At 45.6% G+C, this 25,769-nt stretch overlaps 1 protein-coding gene across 4 annotated transcripts; it reads right to left on the reverse strand.

Annotated features, from left to right (window-relative positions):
• Positions 1-3,912: 3,912 nt before the first annotated feature.
• Cfap97d2 (CFAP97 domain containing 2) lies at positions 3,913-25,477 on the reverse strand. Of its 4 annotated transcripts, none has more exons than XM_040733508.1 (5): positions 25,319-25,477; positions 14,294-14,374; positions 13,163-13,281; positions 10,461-10,630; positions 3,913-4,148 (listed from the first exon to the last, which is right to left on the reverse strand). In XM_040733508.1, the coding sequence occupies exons 1-5, from the start codon at positions 25,406-25,408 to the stop codon at positions 4,102-4,104; spliced, it is 507 nt and encodes a 168-aa protein (XP_040589442.1). In that variant the 5' UTR covers positions 25,409-25,477; the 3' UTR covers positions 3,913-4,101. The 4 variants fall into 4 exon arrangements, with proteins under 4 accessions (XP_040589442.1, XP_012977891.1, XP_005082693.2 ...); XM_013122437.3 differs by lacking the exon at positions 3,913-4,148 and adding an exon at positions 5,302-5,774 and having other exon boundaries at positions 10,461-10,621; XM_005082636.4 differs by lacking the exon at positions 3,913-4,148 and adding an exon at positions 5,302-5,774 and having other exon boundaries at positions 25,319-25,476.
• Between the last annotated feature and the right edge of the window lie 292 nt (positions 25,478-25,769).

The following is a 25,769-nucleotide window of genomic DNA, read 5'->3' on the forward strand; positions in this document are numbered from 1 at the left end:
CCACCTGCCTCTGCCTCCTGAGTGCTGGGAATTAAGGCGTGCGCCACCCACGCCTGCCCCACCCCTGCATATTTCTTGTTCCATCTATCAGATTAGGCTAAGCTATGGTGCAATTCAAATGAACCCTCTACATCTTGCTGGAGGAGCTGTGACAGCAAGGACTGGACCACTGGGTGGTCAGGTATTTGGTAAACACTGCTCTAAGTTTATTTGGGAGGCTGTTTCTGGTTGTGATCTGAGGAAAGCAGGAATCCTTCTCAATGTGGGTGGGCCTCCACATCCAGCCTGGTAAAAGGCTAAATAGGATAAAAAGCAGAGTGAGTTCAGGTCAGCCTCTGCCTGGCTGTTTTAAAGGGGATGTCAGCGTCTCCTTGCTTTGCACTCAGCCGTTGCTTGGGCTGGAACTTGTATCACCAGCTCTTGTGTTAATGACTTTTCTTCTTACTGTGACCAGATACATGATAAGAAGCAACCGAAGGGGGAATGGCATATTTTAGCTTATGCTTTCAGGGACATAGTCTGTCATGGCAGGGAGGCACGGTGGCAGGTGGAGTGTGAGGGAGCTAGTCATATACCTGCAGCCAGGAAGCAGAGAGATAGAGAAAACTGGAACTCAGCTCTTCCTTTGTCCTTAAAGATTTATTTTTTATGTGTGTTGATGTTTTGCCTGCATGTATGCCTGTGTGAGGGTGCCAATCCTCTGGGACTGGAGTTACAGACAGTTGTGAGCTTCCAGGTGGGTGCTGGGAATTGAACCCGGGTCTTCTGGAAGATCAGCCAGTGCTCTTAACTGCTGAGCCTTTTCTCCAGTCCCCTACTACTTTCTTTTTTTAGTCAGTCCAAGAACCCAGTCTGTAGAATGGTTCCACCCACGTTCAGGATGAGTCCTTCCTCGTCACTTGGGTCTTTCTAGAAATATTTTCACAAGCACACTCGGAGATTTGTTTCCATGGCGATTCTAAATTCAAACCAGTTGACAATCAAGGTTAGCTATCATAGCTCTCCTGGGTCTCCACATGGCTAACTATAGATCTCAGGGCTTCTCAACATCCAAAACTGTGTGAACCAATTTCTTCTAATAAGTCTCTCTTCTTCTCCACCTCCTTCCTCTCATTTCTCTGGACAACCTAAATCCATACAGTGATCATTTCCTCCAGGAAAAGAAAATCGAGCTCCCTGAGTTGGCATTTAACATCTCTTTTCTTTTCAGTGGCAGTGATGAGAACTGGAGATAAAAAACTGGCCAGGCTGCTTTAGGGCAGGGTCCTATAAACCATCAGTTCTGTTCTGGTCCTTGGCCAGAAGGCCAAAAGGTCCTTGCTTCTATTCTGGCCAGAAATGCCAAAAGTGTTTGGGCACTTATCTTAGATTGTTTTTCTGTTGCTGTGATAAACACCATGACCAAAAACAATTTAATGGGATGTCTTAGTTGGGGCCTCTAAACCATATGACGTATGACAAAGCACTATGTGATGAAATATTGTGATCAAAAGCAAGTGGGGGAGAAAAGGGTTTATTTCATCTTATACGACCTGATCACAGGCCATCACGAAGGGAAGTTAGGGCAGGAACTTGAGGCAGGAACTGATACAGTGGCCGGAGGAGAGTGCTGCTTGCTGGATTGTTCCTCCTGGTTTCTTACAGCACTCAAGACTACCTGCCCTGTGGTAGCACAGCCCACAGTGAAATTAACCCTCTCACATCAATTAAGAAAACGCTCCACAGGCTTACCCAGAAGTCAATCTGATCCATGCAATTCCTTGAGAGTCCCTCTTCCCCAGTGACTACGGATTGTTTCAAACTGGCAGCTGGTGCTAACTATGGCAGGGGCTCTATTTTTTTTTAAAGATTTATTTATTTTTATTTTATGCATATGAGTGCTTTCACCTTTGTGTCTGTCTGTGCGCCATGTGTGCGCTATAGCCACAGAGACCAGAAGGATGTTGGATCCACTGAAACTATAATTACAAATTATGATTCTGAAGTTCTGATCAGTTGGGGCTGAAGAATCAACTGTGATTAGCAAGTTACCAGAACTACTAAAGTGAAACTTTTGCTTTGCTGGATACTTGATGCTGGTCGGCTGGAGCTGAGAAATTAGCAGTGATTAAGAAGAGACCAGCATCGTTGGTGAAATCTTTTGGGAAGTGTTTTCTGAGGGTCAGCACACGGAAGCTGTGTTCCAGAGCAGCCAAGGTTGTATCTTATGCTGGCAGCCGAACTTGGAAGTTAGGGTAAGAGTGCCCCCAGGTGGTGCCGGCTTTGAAGGCATGATGGGGCCCCGGAGAGCAGCTTAGTGCCTGAACCCCTGGGTTGAGTTAGCACACTTGCCGAGTTACACACTGGAGCTACACAGCTGAAGAAGAAAACAATCTCAGCGGCCACAGATTTCCAATACCCCTTAAGGGAAGGCTGGGGCCTCATGAGCCCCTTTCCTATCCGCGATTAAATGCTGCCTGGCCCAATCTCATGCAGGTCTTCTGTAGATAACCACAGCCATAGTGAGTTCATGAGTGCAATTAGGTCATGGCCAAAAATGCCTTTTTGCTGCGCATCTCCCCACCCTGTGGCTCTTATATTATTTGTAGCTCTTCTATACGCTCTTGAACCTGGGAGTTAATTGATACACACATTCTGTTTAGGGATAAGCACTCCACCGTCATCCCTACTCTGCACTTTTGCGGTCCACTGCAGTGAGACACATCTCTGGTCAAGGACGAGTGTAGCACTAACCTGTAGACAGAACCATATTTAGAAGGCAGTTTGAAAACAGGGCGGTTGCCGGGCGTTGGTGGCTCACGCCTTTAATCCCAGCACTCGGAAGGCAGAGGCAGGCGGATCTCTGTGAGTTCGAGACCAGCCTGGACTACCAAGCGAGTTCCAGGACAGCCTCTAAAGCCACAGAGAAACCCTGTCTCGAAAAAAAAAAAAAAAAAAAAAAAAAAAAAAAAGAAAACAGGGCGGTTTAACAAAACAGCGGCAGTGGGTTCCCTACTGGGGCCTATGACCTCCCTGACCATAGGCTCCTGATAAGGTCTATAGTACCTGGAACAAGTTCTAGCCTGGGGAGCATGCTCAATCCAATCAGAAAGCAGTTGGTTTCCCTTAGAACGGTCATGCCACTCATGCCTGGCAAATCATTATTGTAGCTCACAAGCTTCACCGCTGGGTAAGATTGTTGACGGCTTGCCCCTCCCAGCAGCCTGCGCAGCACCTTCTAGGTCCAGGAAAGCTAACCAGCAGGGTGGAAGCTCCCAACTCAGTGCTAGCTAGATTTCTACATGTCATGTGACCAATGTGCATAGTGCCTTCAGCAACGGGGTCATACCACCAAGTTCTGATGGGCGACCAGGAGCAATAGCAATGGTCTGGGATGTTCTGAAGACCTCTTGAGGGCTCTCAGATCTTTGTTGCATGCGGCTGCTGGATTCCAACCATTGCTCTTGTCCTCAGGCAGGAGCTCGGCTAGACCACAGACAAGAAAAGGTCGTTTCAAAACCCAGATCCCAGACCTGAAAATCAAGACAGGCTTCAATGGTGTATTCTTTATGGTCTTGCCAAAACGCTGCTAGCTTTATTTCCCTCTTTATCCATCTTCTAAGGGACAGTGTTAGCTGTAGTTTCCTACTCGTAGGTTACCTGAAAACTAATTTGGCTCTTATGCAAGTGGTTTTCATGTGTCCACCATGTGTTTTTATCAGATACCATGGTTAACTTCAAGAAAATAGACAAGTTGTTATGAGAAGCGTCTTGCTCCCTAGAAACCAAGAGATGGCGCCACATGGCAGAAAGAGGCCTCTTGAGCTGCCGAGCCTGTGCGAGGCAGGACAAATGTGCCTGCCATCTTGTGCATTAGGCTCTGCCCAGCTGTGTTATGTACTTTCCAGGCTTTATATATTTTTTTAAAGATTTATTTATTTATTTATTACATATAGCGTTATGCCTGCGTTTATACTCACAGGCCAGAAGAGGGCACCAGATCCCACTACAGATGGTTGAGAGCCACCATGTGGTTGCTGGGAATTGAACTTGGGACCTCTGAGCCGTCTCCCTAGCCTGAGGCTTGATTGTTTTGCAGAGTCCCCTCCGCACGGCAAGACTTCAGCTCATAGGTGTCCTTGCTTCTCTTTTGGGCGTGACAGGCATGTCTGGAGGGGGAAGGAAGTGCACAGCCTGAGCCCTGGGAGGCCTGGGCTCTTCACTCAGCTGAGTCAATCGAACTTCCAGAATGTCTCCTCGCATTTAGCATCCTGATTGGCAGCCAAAGGGGCTAGGTATACTGCACAGCCCACATGAGATAATTATTTTTATTGTGACCTTGTCCTGCTGTAGACAACGGTCAACCTTGTATAATTCTTTTTACAGGCCACGTGTATGGTGCGTGAGGCAGACTCCAGCCGTACTTGCTGCTCTGATGAGAAGTTTTATAATGTCCAGCAACATATTGACCTGACCCCAAGTTCCATGATTTTTTAAAAAATTTATTTATTGGCTGGGCGGTGGTGGCGCACGCCTTTAATCCCAGCACTCGGGAGGCAGAGGCAGGCGGATCTCTGTGAGTTCGAGGCCAGGCTGGACCGACAGCCTCCAAAACAATACAGAGAAACCCTGTCTCGAAAAACCAAAAAAAAAAATTATTTATTATGTATACAGTGTTCTGCCTGCAGATATGCCTACATGCCAGGAGAGGGCACCAGATCTCACTGCAGATGGTTGTGGTTGATGGGAATTGAGCTCAGGACCTCTGTCTGGAAGAGAAGCCAGTGCTCTTAACCTCTGAGCCATCTCTCCAGCCCCCAAGTCCCACGTGTTTGTATGGCATACTGAAGGCCCCGAGGTTCTGTACTGAAGGTCCTGAGGTTCTGTACTGAAGGCTCTATCGTAGTCTAGGGAGCCAGCATTAGACTTGCTTCTGACCTTTAAATATACATTAAAGGGTTTGAGCACAAAGAAACGAAATGGGCTTGTGCACACACATGCACGCGCTCGCGCGCACACACACAGAGTAATAGGTAACTAAACAAAGTCTCTGCAGAAATGGCTGCCCCCAGCTTGCATGGAGCATGCCTCTTCCTCACTTAAGTGGCCCCACCCCCACAGTACTTTGCTGGATGAATAGGTGAAAATATACATGGGTTTTTTAGTTACTTCTTGAGGCAGAAAGACTAGCAGCTCCTTGATGTAGAATAGCTTAAATATGATCTCACCCGAAAACAGGAAAAACACACAGGCTGAGGACTGTTAGACACTCCTCTGCAAGACTTGCTGGGCCCTTCTTGGGTCATGTAGTCTAGATCTGGGTTAAAGTTCTCAATTTGATTTATTTACATATTTGGTAAAGTGATAGTCAGAGTTTTTAGGGGAATTTCAGGCAACCACCCGAACTCATGGTAACTCAGGAAATGTATTAATAGCTGGAAAAGAAAGTCTAATTCAAAACCCGGTCACTTTCAGCATTACTCTGCATGTTTTGTTTTTAGTTATCAGTCCAGTAACACAATAAATAGCTGTGCTGTGTCATCCGGCGAACATCGTGACCACAGAGCTCCAGGGTGCTGTGTCACAGGCCTCACGGCTGTCCCTGGAGGCACACAGGAGCCAGCTTGACCTCAGATGCTAGGCCGCCAGCACCAAGACCTGCACACACCCACATCCATCCCCACCCCTCCCAGGGAAAGCACAGGAAGGCCTCCTCAGTGTTTCTAGGCATTGGGCTTCTTAGGAATCGGGCATCCAGATGAGGTTGCGTCCTTGCTGGGCGTCAGTTTCAGCTCCTGTGGGACCAAAAATGCTACAACAGTCATCTTCCTTAGGCAAGGCAGGAAAACATGCCAGTCCTCTAGAATGCATGGGGGGGGGTGGAACACTTCAACTGACAATCTTTTATTTAGAATGTCCTAGATAGTCTTTTGTTGCTGTGTCTGGCTTTTTGTTTGTTTGTTGAGACAAGGCCTGGCGTAGACCAGGCCGCCCCTGAACCTCCTATGTAGTTGAGGCTATCCTTTAAGTCCAGATCCTACCCTCCACCTCCCAGTGTGTGCCACCGTGCTGGCTCCTATCTTTGTGTTTTTTTTTAATGACTTGACTGAAATATAGTAACTGTATATCTAAAAGCCACCTTTTAAAGTGGATACCTTAGAGGTTTGGATATATTAATGTATGTACAGCTATAATTACAGTGGAATTTGGAAACATTTTAATCACCAACTCTCCCCAAACCATATTCCACAAGTATTTCCCCCCAGTTTCCCCTCCCTATTTCCAAATGACCACCAGTCTTTTCGCCACTGGGATTTGCCTGCCGGGCATTTCACACACGCTCCACTCTGCATTGGCCTCTTTCACCAATGTCTTTAAGCTCCATGATGTGGCACTCATTGTTTTTATGGCAAAATAGTATTCTATTGTGCAGATAGACCTCATTTTATTTGTTCACTCATCAGGTTATAGACACTTGGCTATTGTTAATAATGCTGTTCCAGACACAGTTATGCGTGTATAGTTTCATGTGTATTTGTGGCTCCAATTCTCCTTTCTCCTTAGGTGTGGAACTGCTGTCTCATTTTTTTCCGCACTAACCAGCAAAGTGCTGTCAAGGTAAGTGCGTCACTGCTGCGTCTTGCAGTTTCTCCACACACCTCCCAAGCACGTGCTGTCACCTGCCACGTCAGCCAGTATAGCAAGTGTGAAGGGCGTCTCACTGTGGTATTGACTCCTACTTCTCCAGCAACACTGGACATCTTTTCATGCGCACACTGGCCACCACACATCTTCCCTGGATGCTTGTGTAGCCAGATGATGGTTTCTCTGTGGAGTCTTTGCTTGCACCGAGTCAGCAAACCGGCTGCTGGTTTCTAGGTGTCATCTGCACCCCAGTTTTGACTCGTGATAGAAGCACGTGGTGAAGAAGGGTGGAAGTTAAAATGTTTTGTTGCCGGGAGATGGCTTGAAGAACTTGGAGCGTGTCTACTGCTCCACCACGCAGGGGTGGTTCATTTGTTTAGTTTTCTCATTATGAGTGTGCGTGTGCGTGCGTGTGTGTGTGTATTGTAGAGGCTGTGTGCTTCCACTAACCCAGGCCCCAGGAAGGATGGCCAATGGTTTTTACTGGATGAGCTCATAGATATCTTCTTCCTAATAGCACAGTGTTTGCTCCACTGGAGTTAGGAAGCAAGCAGGTCTGAGGGAGAAGTTGATGCCTTGGCTGGGAGAGGGTGGTCTTCTCCAGCACGCCTATGAGAGGCTCTTGATAGGTCCAGTTTATAGAGGGCCAACAGGAGTTCAGATCAAGCTAGCCAGCCAGAAGGGTGCATTTTGGGTTTCTAATCCTATAAAACGGAGTCCTTTCCTCTTTTACACCTACCGTTTTCAGAGAACAATTTTACTTATATGGTATTTTATTTTACTGCTATAAAAAACTGGGACATCTATCGGATGAGGCCTTTAATCCTAGCACTTGAGAAACGAAGGTAGGCAGATCTCTGTGACTTCAAAGGTCGCCTGGTCTACTAAGTTCCAAGCCAGCCAGGACTACAGGGTAAGACCCTGACTCAAACCAAACAAAACCAAAACCAAAATAAATACATAAAAAACAAATAAATAAATGGGAAAAAAGCGAAGTCACCTAAGAGCTAGGCGCCCCAGAACTGGGAAGAGGCTTAGGGCTAAGGTGTCTGCGGCCCTGGAGCCCTAGATTCCTCACTCTCTCCGGGGACACACAGAGAGAAGGTCCTGGAAATGCCTATTATGGACCGAAAGGCTCCCGGAAGGAAGCTGCCTCCAGACCACAGGCTAAGGCAGCCGCAGCTGTTTCCTGCCTTTCACGAAGAGGAAAGGTCCAGAGCCACTGACAAAGTCCCCGTAGGCCCAGAGCTGAGTGTCGGACAGGACATGGGGGTTGCCCTTAAGAAGTGGCCCCAGGAGCCCCTGCAAGGCTGGCGACATCCTACATGGAGCGCGTGCTGTGGGTGGTTCCAAGCAGAACAGCCTTCCCTTTTGTCTCTACCTCTGCATCTTCTTTTCCGGTCACCTTTTCACTTCCTTTTCCATAAAGTGGGGAGAGCGAAACAGTCTGAGACAGTCCAAGCAAACAAAGACCCGTTACCTCCGAGAACCAGAAATGAGAGCAAACGCAGTATTTACTAAGTAAAAGCTCTGGATTCCGCTAAAATACAAACTTCATCTTTGTCCTTAAAGGCTACCTTAGATAAAGCCAACACAGAAACGTCAAGAATAAGACTTAAATAAAGGCTGGAAAATGTAGCAATCTAATTTTTTAAGTGGGCTTTTAAAAATTAATTAATTTTTGGTTTTTCGAGACAGGGTTTCTCTGTGTGGTTCTGACTATCCTAGAACTTAGCCGGTAGACCTCAAATTCACAGAGATCCACCTGCATCTTCCTTTTGAGTGCTGGGATTAAAGCTGCCACCACCACCCAACATTATTTTCTTTTAACTTCCAATATATTTGGAAAAAATGAACTTTGAAGCCAGGGAGAGTATGCATGCCTGTTATTCCAGCACTTGGGTGGCAGAGGCAGGCGGATGGATCTCTGTGAGTTCCAGGCCAGCCTGGTCTACAGAGTGAGTTCCAGGACAGCCATGACAGAGAAACCCTGTCTTGAAAACAAACAAACAGAACAAAAAAGCAAAAGACAAAATATGGGAGAGCACTGTCACACTCTTAGAATACTAAAGAGAAGTCATAGAGAAAAACTTGGCAGATTTTACTACTAAAATATAAGCCTAGGGGAAATGTTCAGCATGGGACAGGGAATACTTGTGTCAATAACACTAGAAAAAAAGGTAAGTACTGAAATATTGATAATAACTTAAAGAAACATCCACGGGAACTAGATGAAAGGATATGAACAGAAATTCATAGTCCAAAAATTTTAAACACTGTCTACCATCCATTGTCAGCTAGAGTATGAGAGACACAAAGCTCTGTCCCCAGAATGGAGAGCAGCACCTAGAATGTTCTAGACAGTAAGTTAGTGATGTCTACTGGGTCCATCGTTCAATTGAACAGTTTTAATCTCGAAATTAAAGTTACAGATACGCATGCACTATGGTGATTATCACAGTTTCAGTTAGAATAATGAAAAGAATCAGATTTTTTGTAACTTGGGGACTATATGAATAAGGTATATATGTACAAAAATACTAACTGCTAAAAAGGGGGATAGAAAAGACCCTTATGTGCTGGCATTGAATGATTTCTATGAAATGTGATTGACTGAAATGGGCAGTTTATAGAAAACATGTCTGCGTGAACAAACATAATAAATAAAAATACGCACAGATGGCTCCAGTGATCACTTCTAAGATGTCTGAGAAGGGACACTGCTTAATAATCAATCATTTCCATGCTGTTAGTGTCTCACTTTCTATAGTAGCAAATGCCAATGCTCTGCAATTAAAATCAAGATTTAGAACAAAATGTTCAAGTTTTCTATGTAAATTTTAAAGCAAACTAAATTTCCCTAGTGTTTTGCTACTTAGTAACTGCTTCTTACTGTATATCTTTGCAATACTGGTCCCGATACCTCAGGGATTTAGAAGAAATGTCCAGGCAAATAATAGGAAGGCCATATGACCAGAAATAATAGGAACCAAGTTCAGTACCTGTGTAGACAGTGGGGACTAGAAGACCAGGTGTCACAGGAATGGCATCTAGGGGACGGAATCTTTGGGTTGGTGCTTGATCAGGGAAGGCTTTATGTCCTGGACTACTTTTTTTTTTTTTATGAGACAGGGTTTCTCTGTATTGTTTTGGAGGCTGTCGGTCCAGCCCAGCCTCGAACTCACAGAGATCCGCCTGCCTCTGTCTCCCGAGTGCTGGGATTAAAGGCATGCGCCACCACCGCCCGGCCTGGACTACTTATTATCAACTTGACATCTACACATTTCCCTAGAATAGACTTGGTTTTGAAAACAGCATCATGGATAAGGACAGTGAGTGAAAATGTAAGACCCCAATTACTTTGATTCCATTGAGACATTTGCAAGAATAATGATGACTGAAATTGCTCTTCATTCAGAATTATGAACTTGCCAGTGATTTGGGTTAGACAAAGACGAAGTGTTTAGAGTATAACTTTTCTAGAAAATTCTTCCAGGTTGTAGTTTTATTTTGCCCTGGATTCTGTGTAGAATAGCTAATTCAGATACTCAATGTAGTCACATAGGAGTTTTGAAATGTGCTATCTGGTCAAGTTATATTTTCACCAAACTCTTCCTGGCTCCTGAACCTGTAACCAATCAGCTGAACTCATTTTTGATCGATGGGTGAGTTCCCGGGGGGGAGTGGCCCAGGCTTCCTTATGCCTTTGTGACTTGAGACATCTAGTCACCGACAAGTGTACAGAAGGCACCAGATAGTTCTCAGTGAATCTATGTGAGATGAGTCTGATGAAGTCAGGAATTAGATTGTTGTATATTTACAAGAACCACAGGTACCTTTTCTCTGGGTGCGTCTGCATTTGCGGGGACATCTGGCCACGGCAGCCCGGTCCTCCCACCATCTCTGGGCTCCACAGCTGGGTTCTGAGCTTCGGAGTCTTTCCAGGATGACTTTGTTTTGTTTCTGTGCTTTCATATACTTCTGTTCTCTAGTCCTCCTGTTTAGGCTCCGGACAGGAAGAAACACATTCTTTCGTCAACCAAGAGTTATGGAACAGAAATCTCACTCCACACTCACAAAAGGAACCCATGTATCATTGGGCCTGGTAGGCTCTGGGTAATGTCAAAAGGGCTCTCGTCTGCTTCCCACTGAGAAACATTCAGCAAACCGTCTCTCTCCATCCATGTGCTAGGATGCTTTCTGTCCGCTGGGGGAGTGGGCACTGAGGTCACTAGGTAAAGATGTCACACCACTAAGGGAGAGTGGGGGCAGCCAGGAGGCAATGATGGATAGAGCCTTGAAAGAAGGTTGACAGTAAGGGGAGGAAGGCCCAGCAGTCATGTGGGGAAGCATGGCAGCCCAAGGCATAAGGGTACTGACCTGTTTTGAAAGTGCTAAATGCTTCAAACCAGGAACAGGTGCATATTTTAGAGAGATCGGTGTGGCCTAGAACCAACCCCGGCTCCAGCACAACTCCCAAGGTGGTCTTGTGTGAACCAGCTTAGGGTGGGGTAGAGTAGCTTCCTCCCTTGTTGAGATAAGATATTCTCTACTGAATGTGACCTCATGACAATTTACAAAACCTTTAGATCAGTGGCTCTCAACCTTCCTAATGCTGTGACCCTTTAATATAGTTCCCCGTGCAGTGGTGACCCCAACCATGAAATTATTTCAATGCTACTTCACAACTGTGGTTTTGCTAAATTTGCTAATCATAATGTAAATTTGCTAATCGCAATGTAAATATCTGATATGCAGGATATCTGTTATGTGACCCCTGTGAAAGGGTCCTTCAGCCCCAAATGGGTCGTGACCCACAGGTTAAGAACCTCTGCTTTAAATGGTTGACTTTTGTTGTTTGTCTGTGTAATACTTGTCATCCATTTTGCTGGGGTGCATGGTCAAGGGTCCCTCCTTTTCCTTCAGGGGGTCCCTCTCTGGGTGGCTTAATTGAATTCTTTATTTTCTATTGAGTTGTTGGTCTCTGCAGACACAGGTATAAGTTGTCTTTTTTCAAACATAAATAATCATTGTAACCTTATTAGTAACAACCAAGACAACCCAAAATGCTCTTGAATAGGTGAATGAACAGGGTATGGTCAAAGGAGAGAGTGCCACTCAGCAGCCCAAGAATGACCCATCAATGTCCTCAACAATGTCAATCAAGTCAGGCCTGGTGGCACACATTTTAATCCCAGCACCTAGGAGGCACAGTCAGGGCTGTATAGAGACCCTGTCTTTGAAAACCAAGCAACAACAACAACAACAACAAAATAAGCCAATGCCATTCTGCAGAACAGGCATACAGTAACAGAGCCAACCATATCCCAAGCAACCTGTAGGGCCTGGCTGTCATGAGGATTCCTGACGACACCAAAATAGTTGGAAGCAAGGGTTGCAGGTACCATCTTCACTGTAGAGATGGATTCAGTATGTGACATAGTAAACCCATCAAACCATATACCTTCACTCTAAGATATTGTTTACCAAGTGCCAAATGTATCTCAACGAGGAAGAAAAGTTGTCATGAGTACATCTGTAGTTATTGTCTGTATAGTTTCTCTCAAAGTGTTGGCTTTTGTGTCTTTCTAAGGAGTTAGCCAGCTTCTTTCTGTATTTATACGAATTCAAGTCGTTTTCTGTGTCCTTGAAACAGACAGGATCTCCTAGACGAGTGTCCCCGTTCACAACACCTGTCTCTCCTCCCTGAGCTGGTGGCTTGGGTGCCCGGTGCTTGCCTGTGGTTTAGTTTATTCTAAGTCTGGAAACTGCTCTAAAGGACTCAAGAGTCCACGCGCATCTGCAGGAAAGCCTGCATCACTGTGGCCCTGTGTGGTCACCAGCACAACTCTGCACTCAAAGGGGGAGACTACAGAGGTCTCCTAGGGTATATAGCTACCAAGGATGGAGCACCGCTCTTTGCAGAAGGGAGGACAACGGACTCATGAGAGTGTTCATAGGGTGCATTCATGGAACAGGGAGCTGCCCTTCATCCTCTTGGGAAGCAGAATTCTAAGCTGGAAGACACCACAGGTTTCAGAGAACAATGCTTGTATAAAGGGGACAGCCATGCTCTCACCTAGACATCAGATCTGAGCTCCCAAGCAAGGATCTAACGCTGCAAGACCATGGGGTGCCCTGCAACTTGGACACACCCTGCACCCTCCGCAGTGATGGCAATTTTGGCCAAGTTGTGCAGCTTCACTGTACCTCAGTTTCCCCACTATGAAACAAGAAGCTCTGCAGCCTCCACTTTGCCGATCCTTGTGAGGATGGTGGTTGGGAAGGTCCTATGGACAGTGCCTGGCACACAGCAGGCATGTGGCTGGGCAGCTGTCACTCTGGGTCCATTCTTACGCCTTGATATGCCTCAGAGCCTCAAGGAGGGTTGGGGGTCAGGAGCACGTGGGCACTTTGAATTTGGCTCTTGTGATAGGGAAGAGTGTCTGTCCTCTGTCTCACCAGGCCCTGCCCCCTGCCCTTGAACCCAGGCCTAACCTGGAGCTGGCAAGGCAAATGCTCAGAGCCCTCCTGTTACCTTCTGTATGTGACGTTATTGCTGCTGTCCATCTGCCCCCTGGTTCTCATGGCAGAGGCTACCCTCCGCAGAAGCAGGCGGTTCTCTCTGTCGATGATGGAGAGTCTTTCTTCCTCCATCTGCGGGCACAGGGGTCTATCAATAGCACAAGGTTCCTCCAGGCATACTTTTTTCAAAGTCACGCTCTGTAGGTTCCCTTGGGGTGTCAGCAGCAGCTAGCAGGGTGCACCACAATCCTGGGCACTGGGACAAGAGCAGGGTGACCACTCCATCTCTGGGTTGGAATGCACTGGGATGGCGCTTCAGCAGCAAGGAGCTACAGTATCGTGTGCAGTTAAGTCATCCGTTAAACAGTCACGTGGGGGCCATGCTAGTGTGGGAATTATCTCAGGAGATATGTTATGCTGCTCACAAGTGTACACTCAATTCCAGAGGGAAGAAAAGATTATAACTATAGCCTCCATCACCATGTGTGCGTGCGTGTGCACATGTGCCTGTGTGTGTGTTCGTGTGCCTCAGCATGCCTGTGGAGGTCAGAGGGCAACCTTAGTTGTCCACCTGCACGTCTATTCTGTTTGAGAGGCTGTTCGATAGGCCCTATTCCTTGGCCCACAAGCTCCCAGGGGCTCTCCTGCCTTCCTTCCCATCTTGCCATGAGAGTAGTGAGGCCACTCAGGCCTGCTTTCAGGTTTTAAACGGACTGGCTCACTGGTTTGCTCAGCTGCCCTTCAGCTGTGTTCAGGTGGTCAACATCATCCCTTTTGGTTTGTCTTGGGGCATCTCTGCATGCACGACTGTGTGTGGGCCACTCTCACCCATGGCCTACACTTCAAGAAATACAAATCCGGAAGTGGTCAAAAAATTTAAAGGAATGACGCTAATTAATTATCTGGAGCTCCACTGTGCAAATTGCCCTAAAGGTATCTGTCTGTGTCTGTGTCATTACCAGGCAATATCAGGGGAGGTTCTGATACAGTCACCAACCAGCTCTATCGGGGCGGAGTCATTTGACCTCTTAGGTAACACCTTGCTTTTGACAAGGCTAAAGAGCTTGTCCAGTCACGGTCCAGGGGCTCTGAGCTGATCACCTTGTAAGCTGGGGATGTGGTTAGAAGAGGAAGCGGCGCTTACCTTCAGCTTCTTGAGCTTCAGATGGAGGTGGCCGTAAGTCCGTGGTGGGTGGGTGTCCACTAGTGGCTGGGCACTCTGGACCTGCAGCATAGGGTGGTCAATAAGCTAGGGGCATTTTGAGAAGTTGCTGTGACATTCCCATTAGGACCTTGTACCAAAGATTCCAAATAGACCCTGGCAGGAAGTTCTCGCTGAGGCTCACGATTTGACTGGATCTTAGCAATGCCAGTGAGGTTGTGGGACCGGGGAACTCTCAGAAGCGAGACTGTGTTTTGCTGTGGGATAGAGAATTACATGGATGCGGGACATGCCCTGAGTCTAACTTACAGGGCTGTCTGAGCCCCATCAATGTATTCATGAAGTCCCATATACCAGGACTGACTACAAAGCAACTCCCGAGAGCTCCCTATTAGGAGATGTGATGGGGAATGTCCTTCTGTATGCTGTGAATATATGTTTCTCTTATTGGTTGATGAATAAACACTGATTGTCCAGTAGCTAGGCAGGAGGTATAGGAGGGGGTACTGAATGAGGAGAATTCTGGGAAGAGTACACAAGGAATCTTGAGAGAGACACCATGTAGCCGCCAAAGAGTAACATACTAGAGCATTACAGGTAAGCCACACATAGATTAATAGAAATGGGTTAATAATTAAGAGAGAGCTAGCCAATAAGAAACCTGAGGCATTGGCCAAACAGTTTATAATTAATATAAGCCTCTGTGTGTTTATTTGGGACTTAAGGGGCTGCAGGACCAGGTGGGACAGAAATCTCCATCTACATAAATGCAAACCTAAAGGGAACATTTCTTTTAAATGAGAAATTCTGGGAAATGTAGTCAAGAGTAGAGAGTTGCCATGTGATCCTGGGAAGAGAGGATGCATGAGGCTGTGTCCTGGGTAAGATAAGACCTTATAAAAATATATATTAGTAATTATAGGTTAATAGTTAAGTCAGAGCTAGCCAATAAGAAACCATAGCAAACGGCCAACAGCTTCATAATTAATATAGTGTCTTCTGTGTTATTTGGGGTTGACACGGCTCTGGGACCAGGCTGGCAGGAAGAATCCCATTACAGGTAACAGATTATATTCATGAGATCTAAACACATTCTTGTCTGCAGTAAAAAGAATCCCTTGTGTTCTAGATACCTGATGACAGATTGTTGACTCTGGAACCTGTCAGCTGATAATCTGAAGGTGACAGAGCTTTAAGATACAGCCTGTGTTGACTGAGGGACCTGGACACACTATACTATATGGTACCTCCTTTGTATGTTAAAGACATAGGATGCAGATTCCCAAAATGTGAAACACAGCACTGAGTTTGGATGGGAGACCTGCCAGAAGCTCTGCAGTCTAGCAGACAATGCATAGGAGGGCTTTAAAGGTTGTTTCTCAGTCTAGGTTCTGGGAAACTGGGTATATTTTTGACCATGGGTCAGGATTGTCATTGTTAGTGAGATACAGGTGTCCACAGTATGTCTCCATAGTGAGATGGGCACAGTATTTTGTTTTCTTCATTCAGGACTGTGGGGACTGCATTAACTTACAAAGAGAAACTAGATAAACCCAGACTGAGGAATCTATGAAACAAGTATATCATATCTTTAAAGAGTTCATGTCGGCTGGTGGTTGTGATACCCACCTTTAATCCAGAACTCCAGAGGCAGAGGCAGGTGGATCTCTGTGAGTTCAAGGCCTGCCTGGTCTACAAGAGCTAGTTCCAAGAAATCTAGGTCTACACAGAAAAACCCGTCTCAAAAACAAACAACAAAAAGAAAGAGTAAAGAGTTCATGTTGTGGCACCCATGAATTACGAAATTAAACTACTCCAAGTGGTATGAAGGCTAAAGGCAATGGTTTTGTGTTGGGAGAATAGCTACATTCTTGGGATTCAGAAAATGGACCACAAAGTACCAACATTCATGTGTTTGAAAGCTGTCATGAAAGAGAATGTTTTTGTTCTTGGAAATTACATAGTGAGATATGAGGGAAAAATGTACACTGTACTTTCTTAAATTGCTTCTCTCTCTATCTGTAACAGAGAGAGAATTAGACAGAGTTTATTAGTTACTTTACATGTTTCTAGGACAAAATACCCAAGAAAAGCCAACTTAAAGAAGGAAGGGAGGGAGGGGGGAGGAAGCAAGGAAGGAAGAAAGGAAGGAAAGATTTCTTTCTTTTGGCGCACATTGGAGGGTACAGTCATCACTGTGGAGAAGGGATAGAGACAAGACCTTGAAGAAGCTGGCCACATTGCATTCACAGCCATAAAGTTCAGAACCTCTGTCCATGGAATGAATGGTGCTGGCCACATTTAGACTAGGTCTTCCCACCTCAATTAACCAAATCTGGAACTCTCAAAGCTATGCCTGGACATTTGTTTCAAGGGTGATTCCAAGCCCCATCAGGCTGGCAATCAAGGTTAACCACATGGACACAGAGATGGAGACATGAACATGGACACAGAGATGGAGACATGAACATGGACATAGAGATGGAGACATGAAGAGAGACACAGAGATGGAGACATGAACATGGACATAGAGATGGAGACATGAACATGGACATAGAGATGGAGACATGAACATGGACACAGAGATGGAGACATGAACATGGACACAGAGATGGAGACATGAACATGGACACAGAGATGGAGACATGAACATGGACACAGAGATGGAGAAATGAATATGGACATAGAGATGGAGACATGAACAGAGACACAGAGATGGAGACATGAACAGAGACACAGAGATGGAGACATGAACATGGACACAGAGATGGAGACATGAACATGGACACAGAGATGGAGACATGAACATGGACATAGAGATGGAGACATGAACAGAGACACAGAGATGGAGACATGAACATGGACATAGAGATGGAGACATGAACAGAGACACAGAGATGGAGACATGAACAGAGACACTACTCTAGTACTCAGGGGCAGATTCTAAGCCAGCCTGGTCTACACAGTAAGTTTTGGTGACGGCATTCTCACAAGTCAAACCCAGAAGATGCAGAGAATCATGTGAGGAGAGATGAAATTCATTCATGTATGCACATGTGTGCACACACATCTATCATCTGTCTCTCTTTCTCTGTATCTATCTATGTACCTATCTATGTATCTATGTATCTATCTATCTACCTACCTATCATCTATTTATCATCATCTATTTACACATAGAGATGAAATCAAATATTCATTCATGCTAGGTTAGAGACAAGCTGCAACCATCTCTCTGTTTTTATTTAGCCACCAGGATTCACTCCTGGGGCTCAATGACATTGTCTAATTCCAAGTCGCTCCCACAGGCTTCACCCCTAAACATCACAGCAGATCAAGTTTTTACCCTCATGATGTACGTGCCTCATGATGGCGCTTAAATTTCAGCACATAAAGCTTTAGGAAACATTAAACCATACCCAAACCACAACATACTACATTCCAGAAATAATTAAACAGTAGCCTGTGGAGAAGTTTCTTAACTTTTATACAATCATTTAATAGTCCTTACGTGTAAAGAACCCTACTTACCCAGCTGCCCATTGGAGAATATTTGAATTGTTTCCAATTTTTCCATTACAAAAAAAGCTGCAATTAGTATCTTTTGCAATCTGTCTTTGAGCATTTGCCAGTGTATCTGGAATTGGGACTGCTAGGGTAAAGGATAAACATGTGCAATTCTATGAGGTATTGCTCAGTTCCCCCATGGGCCTGAGCCTTTCACACGGCACGATGGTGGCCCTTTCCCCAGAGCATTGCCAATGACGTTTGGGCTCCTCACCAACCTCAGAGTTGAGAAACAGTATTAGAGGGCAAGTTTGATTTGCATTTATCTATTATTAGTAAAGTTGACAGTCTTTTTACAGGCCAAAAGTTCTTTGAACATCTTAACGTCTTCTGAAAACTTGTTTATTAGTGCTTATCTATTTCCATTTTTCTTAGTTTTAGAGTTTACTTTCATATAAGCTTTTGTGATGTAAATCGCAGTTATTTTTTCTACTTATACTCACTTTTGCTTTGCTTAATTTTGGGCAGTTATGCTGTTGTAAAAGAGCCTTGTATTAAAGAGTGCCTCTTCTTCACTCCCTGTGGAAGTGGGGTCTTCTGCTTCTGCCACCAGGGGACACTGCAGCAAGATCCACACACACACATGTATGTGTATATATGAATATATACATACACACATATGTATGTGTATATATGAGTATATATATACACACATATAGGTACATATACATATATATATATACATATATACATATGCTATATGTGCTGCACTTTGATTGTTTGTTCCCAGATTCTGGGACAGCGAGGAGACTACAGACAGTCTGTAGGGAAACCACCTTTACTGTCTTTTGATTTTCAGATGCAATTGAGGCCGAGTGCACTGTGCCTTTGGTCTGTCTCCTGTCCAGGCTTAGCACTGGCAATGCTTAGGTCCACAGGCCTTGTGTTTGCTTTAACATTTGATATCATAGGTGGACCTCCTCCAATCACACTTTCCAGTATTTCCTGAGTATTCTTGCATGGCTACCAGGTTAGCTTGATGATGAATGTGTCTAGTCCCAGGGGAAAAGGAAAACAGTGGGTTTTCCTAAGGATACAAAGCAACTCAAGGGAAAAGTTCTTTATTTGTGTATCAAGTGTTTATTTTCAAGAATGTTGGACCCCTTTCTATTTGTCCAAGTCTTCTACTGTGATTGTCCAGAATGTTCTGTGCTCTCTACACAGGCGTGAGAAGATGTGTACTTAGTTCTCTCTTTCCCTTTCCTGTCATTATAGAACCGGAATCCCGGAACTCTCCAAAGCCACAGGTGTGTTCTTGGTGGTAGCCAGTGAGCCAGCTGGCGACGAGGCTCCTGCCTGGTCTCAGATGGAGGCCAGTCACCCCGGGACTGATATGCAATTAGAGGGCTAGAAATTTTGGTTCCAGTCTTCGACCTCTCTGAGGAGAGCAAGAATGAAAGTTAAGCTTGTCCCCAGTGCAAAGCAATTTGATCACCCATGCCTACATAAGGAAGCATCATTAGGAACTCAAGGGACAGTCGGGCAGTGGCTTCCAAGAGATAGATGCTCATGTAGGGGGTCCCTGAGGGATGGGGATTCTAATGGGAGTATAGTGCTGTCTAATTATTGTTTTAATCTGCCTTACACGTGAAACACCGTGGAACATTTTTCACAGGCTTACCTGCCATCTGTATATTTCATCTGGTAATGCCTGTTCAGTCTTAAGCTCAATATTAAATTAGATTATTTTCTTATTGTTGAGTTTTAGACGTTCTTTGTACATTCTGAAAAACATTGTTTATCTCATATATGTCTTACAAATGTTTCTCCAGGCTGTGGCTTGTCTCTTGTCTCTCCCAGCATTGTTTTCCACCATGAAGAAGCATTTTTAATATTGATGAAACCAAGTTTGTCTATTATTTCTTTTATGAACTGTGCCTTTCTTTGGTTTTGTATATAAAAAAATTATTCAATCCAAGCAACCAAATGGACCAATAGTGTGAACTGAGTTCAAACATTTCCAGAGTGAGATTCTGCCTGGTGATCTATTTCTGGCTGAAGGTATTAAAATCTCCCACTGTGATGGAAGAGTCATGTATTTCTCTTTTTCCTTTTTAAAAATCATCTTATATTTCACTGTAGTTGTTTTCACATGTCCGTATAATGTAATTTGATCATACTTACCTTCTATTATCCTTTTGTTATCCTCCCCTCTCAATTCATAATTCCTTCTTGCTGTTCTAACTCTCTTTGTCCCATGTGGCCTGACATGCCATCGTTAGCTGCATGCTTGTTAAGGACTGCTGTCCTTTCAAAGGGTTAACCCCTGCTTTGATCGTGTAATGATTTTCTCACTCCTAACAGCAGTTCTTGTTTTGAAGTCTGCTCTGCTTAGGGTTAAAAATAGTTACTCTTGCTTCCCTTTAATGAGTGTTAACATGGTGAATTCTTTTCCATTGAGTGTTAACATGGTGTATGCTTTTCCATTGAGTGTTAACATGGTGTATGCTTTTCCATTGAGTGTTAACATGGTGTATGCTTTTCCATTTACTTGTAATCTGTGTATCTTTAGACTAACGTGGACTTCTTATGACCAACATACACATTGTTAAATATATTCTTGATCCACTTTGATATTTTTCCTGTTTAAAAACACTTGCCCATTATTATGTGTTGGGGGTGTACATGATGTAACGCATGCATGGGTGTACATGCTGTAACATGTGTGTGGCGGCCAGAGGACAACTTACAGAGGTTGTCTCTTGTCTTGCATCGTGTGAGTTCCAGGAAATCAAACTCAGGTCATCAGGCTTGGTGGCAAGAACGTTCACCTGAGGAGGCCCTCACAGGTCCCAATCTCTGTCACTTGACTGGTCCATTCAGACTATAGACACACAAAGTGTTGATCCAGGTGGATTCATGTCTACTGCATCTGCTCCTGTTTTCTATCCATCAGCCTTGTTCTTTGCTCCTTTTTTTGGTTTTCCACTAGCTTCCTGCCTTTTATCATTTTAAAATATGAATTTTAGGACTGGAGAAACGGCTCAACGGTTAACTCATAGGTCCTGAGTTTAATTCCCAGCAACCCCATGGTGGCTCACAACCATCTGTAATGAGATCCGGCGCCCTCTTCTGGCCTGCAGTCACGCATGCAGGCAGAACATTGTATATAAAGTAAGTAAACAAATCTTAAAAAATATTAATTTTATTTTATGTGCACAAGTGTTTTTGCCTATGTGTATGTGTACTGTGTGTATAACTAGTGTCTGGGGAGGCCAGAAGAGGGCGCCGGATCCTCTAGAACTGGTGTTAAAGGAGGTTGTGAGCCTCCATGTGGGTGCTGTGAGCTTGACCCAAGTCCTTCCTCTGCAAGAGCAGCCAGTGCTCTTAACCACTGACCCATCTCTCCAGCCACACAGTTAAACATTTTAAAGACTCTTTTTAAAACTGTTTTCCATGGAGTTTGTGACATACATTTACAGCTATTCCAAGTAATTTTCAAATAACATTCCCACGAGTAGTGTATTACCTTACAACAACTAAGTCCTATGACTTCTTTCCTGCTCCTGTACCACTGAAGTACACAGACCCACACAGTCCAAGTCATTGTGACTCTCTGTATTTAATCTCATATTACATGTATCTATTTGTGTGTGTGTGTGTGCGCGCGCGTGCGTGCGTGCGTGCGTGTGTGTGTGTTTGCATGAATGAACACATTCCACAGCCTGTCAGAGGACATTAGAGAGTTGGTTCTCTCCTTTCATCCTGTAGGTCCCAAGGATCAAATTAAGGTCATGGCAGAACACGCTTTCTGGGACATCTATCTAACACCTTAGATTGTTTATTATTTTTTCTGAGGTTCAAATATATGCACGCCTACGTGTAGTTTGAAACATTTATGCTTTGTGGCATTTTCTGGGCTCCTTGGATCTCTGCTGTAGTGTCTGGATGTGGGGGATGTCCCTTATTATTCTTTCTTATAGATTTTCTTTTCCTTTTTTCTCCTTTGGCGTTTTCACTACTGGCACATTGCACCTCTGTACTCACACCTCTGAGTTAGGCTATTCAGGTTTGTTGTTTTCTTTGATTTCAGTTTTGAAGATTGCTATGGCTTGCCTCCTTGTTTGTCCATGATTCATGCTGAAGCTTAACCCTCCCGTGGTAGTATTAAGCATTGGAACCTTTGGGGAAGTGATTAAGTCACAATGTTTCTTTCCTCATGAATGAAACTGAAGTCCTTATAGTCATCAGAAATCTGCCTGCCCCTTCTCTTATCTCACTAAGTCTGTCATTCTTCACAAAGACTAAGTCATCCAGATCCTTGATCGTCTTGGACGTGTAGCCTCTTGAACTGTAACAAATAATTGTGTACTGTTTATACGTTGTCTAGTACGGGGTGTCTATTACACCACAAAGAGCAGATCAATACAAGCTTTATCCATGCACCCTCAGGGTTGCCGATTCTTCCATCAGCAGTGGAAGCCTGTCACAGGAAGCGTGCCAGACAGACCAGGAGGGAGAAGGGCACACTCCCAGCAGGATGATGAGTATGCAATGGTGGTGCTTGCTGAAGAGTGGGAGCAGGTTGGGAAGGGCTCTTCGGTCCTAAAGTACCTACTGAGACTCCAGGGGTGGCGCTGGGGTGTCACTGGTGGCTGGGGACACAGCGTTTCATCAAGCCCTCTGCGTTTTCAGAGATTCCTAATGTAGCTCTAACTACTTGAAAAGCGGAGACCTCCATTGTCCACATGGAACGTGGGTTGGCTTTTATTCAAACTTCTGTGCTTGGGGTGGAAGACAGGGATCCCCATCCTTTGCTGCTCCCCATCACCCTTCTCGCACCTGCTCGTATCTGTCTTCATCCAGCAGGGCCCTTGGTATCTGGGTCACAGTCACAATCGCCCCTGTGCTGTTTGTCAACTTAACATAAACCTAGACAAATCTAGGAGGAGGAACTGAAGGAAAGCCTCCATCAGATTGTCTGTAGGCAAGTCTGTAGGACATTTTCTTGATTAATGATTGATGTGGGAAGTCCCACCCACGGTGGGCGGTGCCATCTTTGGGCAGATGGTCTTGAGTTGTATAAGAAAGTAGGCTGAGCAAGCCAGTCAGCAGTGCTCCTCTGTGGTCTCTGCTTACGTCCCTGCCTGGAGCTCCTGTCCTGACTTCTGGTGACTTCCCTATGATGCGGAAGTGTAGGCCAAATAAACCCTTCCTTCTCCAAGTTGTTTTGGTCATGGTGTCTTATGGCAGCAATAGAAACCCTAACTATGACAGTCTCCCTTCCCTTGCCTTGTACCTACGGGGACATCCCACTAGTTCCTAGCCTGCTTGCCTGACGTCCTCAGCTTCTGACCTCGCCATACCCTCAGTCGGCATGGCTGCTATTCAGAGTTTGCTCCCTCAGCCATGCGTGCCTCATCCAAACCCCCTTTGCTTTAGCTGCTCCATCAGGGATGCCCAAGACTGCCTCCTGCACCTTGCATGACTTCCCTCCCCATCTTCCTTGCGTGACTTCCCTCCCCATCTTCCTTGCGTGACTTCTCTCCCCATCTTCCTTGCGTGACTTCCCTCCCCATCTTCCTTGCGTGACTTCCCTCCCCATCTTCCTTGCGTGACTTCCCTCCCCATCTTCCTTGCGTGACTTCCCTCCCCATCTTCCTTGCATGACTTCCCTCCCCATCTTTGTCTCTCAGCGAGACTCATGGTTTGTTCTGTCACACGTTCACATCGTCGTCACCTTTGTGCCAGGTTTGTGGGTCCCCAGCCTGCTGGTTCTGCTGGTGGTCATAGCCATATCAGGTTCTCCAAAAACTCCAGTCATAGACTTCCGGGGCATTTCAAACTTCGAGTATTTGTGCCACAAGCCAATGCTCCCAAGCGCCTCAGGACCCCAGTCTGCCACCCACCTCGCAAAAGTCTCAGTTGCTCAGTCAGCCCGCTCCTGCCGCAGCGACCATTTCAAAACAGATCTGTTTTACCATGTTGCAGGTGTAGAGGCCGGTCACTCACATAAGCGCAGGTGACTGTCTACCTCATGGGGTTTGGGCTAGTCCCGGGGATACAAGAGAACAAAACCCCCACAGGGCTGGTCTCCAAGATCACTCAGAGGAACAACAGTCACTGACTCTGGCTTCTTAGTGAGAGATCTTTACTAAGTGAGAGATCTTTACTAAAGGTTGATAACAGCACAGCGGACAGTCACGATCAGAGCAGGTGATGAACCTGAACATCCCGCATGGTGGCATGAGCAAGAAACCAGAAGGCCACGCTACTCTTCTTATAGAAGGGAAGAGAGTTCTCTAGAGAGCAATGAGATGTAAGGAAGCTAGCTCAGGCCCTTAAAAGAGCTGGGGAGGAGAGCTACATGGGGGGGGCTCTCCTGGGGTCAGTGAGGTAGGGTGTCAAGTAAGCCTAGTGACGAGTTGACCTCTGAGGGTGTCACCTCAAACTTCAGAAGGAAAAAGGGTTGACCGTCGCCTCAGTACCTGGGGCAATCACTGAAAGTTACTGAGTGGATAACCCCATTCCTGGTTTCCAGATCCAAGGACACCCTCCCTCGGGTGTTTCCACTAGAACTAATGGCATGCCATTAGCAGATGAGCCCAATAAGAAGGCAGGGCTCCTTCATGACATTTTTAAAAAAGATTTATTTATTCAAGTACTTTAATGTAATTTGCATGCATGGCTGCATGGCAGAAGAAAGCATCAGAGAGAAGATCAGATCTCATTACAGATGGTTGTGAGCCACCATGTGGGTGCTTGGAATTGAACTCGGGATCTCTGGAAGAGGGGCCAGTGCTCTTAACCACTAAGCCATCTCTCCAGTCCTCTCTTCATGACATTCTTAAGCAACATCCACATCCCTATTTAAGGAGTGGAAATAGCTCTTGTCTCTTGCCATTCCAGTGCGGACAGGGTTTAGTTTCCTCTGGTGCATATTGTGTGGACCAGGGGTGGACACACATGTGTCTTTGTCCTAGGGCGATTGCAAGGATTCTGGGAGAAACTGAGTTCTTTAGGAACACATGCTGTGTTTGGGGATGGGACAACCTTGAATCCAAGTTTGTGGAGATCTTGCTCACTGGTTTCACAGCGATGAGCCCTGTTAAGAACTGTCAGTCCGGGGCTGGAGAGATACTTAGCAAGGTTAAGAGCATTGGCTGCTCTTCCAGAGAATCTGAGTTGAATCCCAGCACCCACAACTGTCTGTAACTTCAATTCCAAGGCATCTAGTATCTTCTTCTGGCCTCCACAGGGACCAGGTACACATGTGGTGCACAGACATACATGAAATAAAAGAAACCACCATTCTGACCAGCTAGACCCATGCTCTACTTCCCTGGTTTCTGCCTAGCACCCCAAAGCCTGTCATGAGGCTAGCCTGTGTCTTTCTGGTTCATGCCCTACTTCCCTGGTCACTGCCAGCACCCCAAAGCCCAGCATGAGGCTATTCTGGCACTCCAAAGCCCGGCATAAGGCTAGCTCGTGTTTTCCTACCTTTTTCCTGTGGTCTTGGTAGGTTTTCTCCCAGGCTCTCTGCAGGTCCCTATTAGCCCGAGGGGTGATCAGCTGGGAGACTCTATGCATCTCAGATCACAAACTCCAGGCTCCCTTCAGAAAGAAGCAGGCTGAACAGAAGAGCCCCAGCAGAGCTGTTTGTGGGGTCATGTGACTGTTGCCATGGCGCCCAGGCCTGGGGAGAGCCCCATTAGGCCTGTGGAAGCTTTGGAACAATGGATGAGAGCTAAGAGAAGAATAGACTCTCTTTCCACTCGGGTGGTTGTCTTGGGATCTTGATGAGCTCACTGTTGTTTTGAGGAGAGCAAGTCAGCTCCCAACTCCAGAAGAAAATGTGAAGAAAGAGGCCAAAGACTATGTCCTTCACCAGAACTGAGGATAGTGGACCACCTCCCTCTTTGACACCACTGTCTGGACTCTTCCTCATCTG

Source organism: Mesocricetus auratus, unplaced genomic scaffold (genome assembly GCF_017639785.1).
Source record: "Mesocricetus auratus isolate SY011 unplaced genomic scaffold, BCM_Maur_2.0 Super-Scaffold_100031, whole genome shotgun sequence".
Taxonomy (NCBI): Eukaryota; Metazoa; Chordata; class Mammalia; order Rodentia; family Cricetidae; genus Mesocricetus; species Mesocricetus auratus.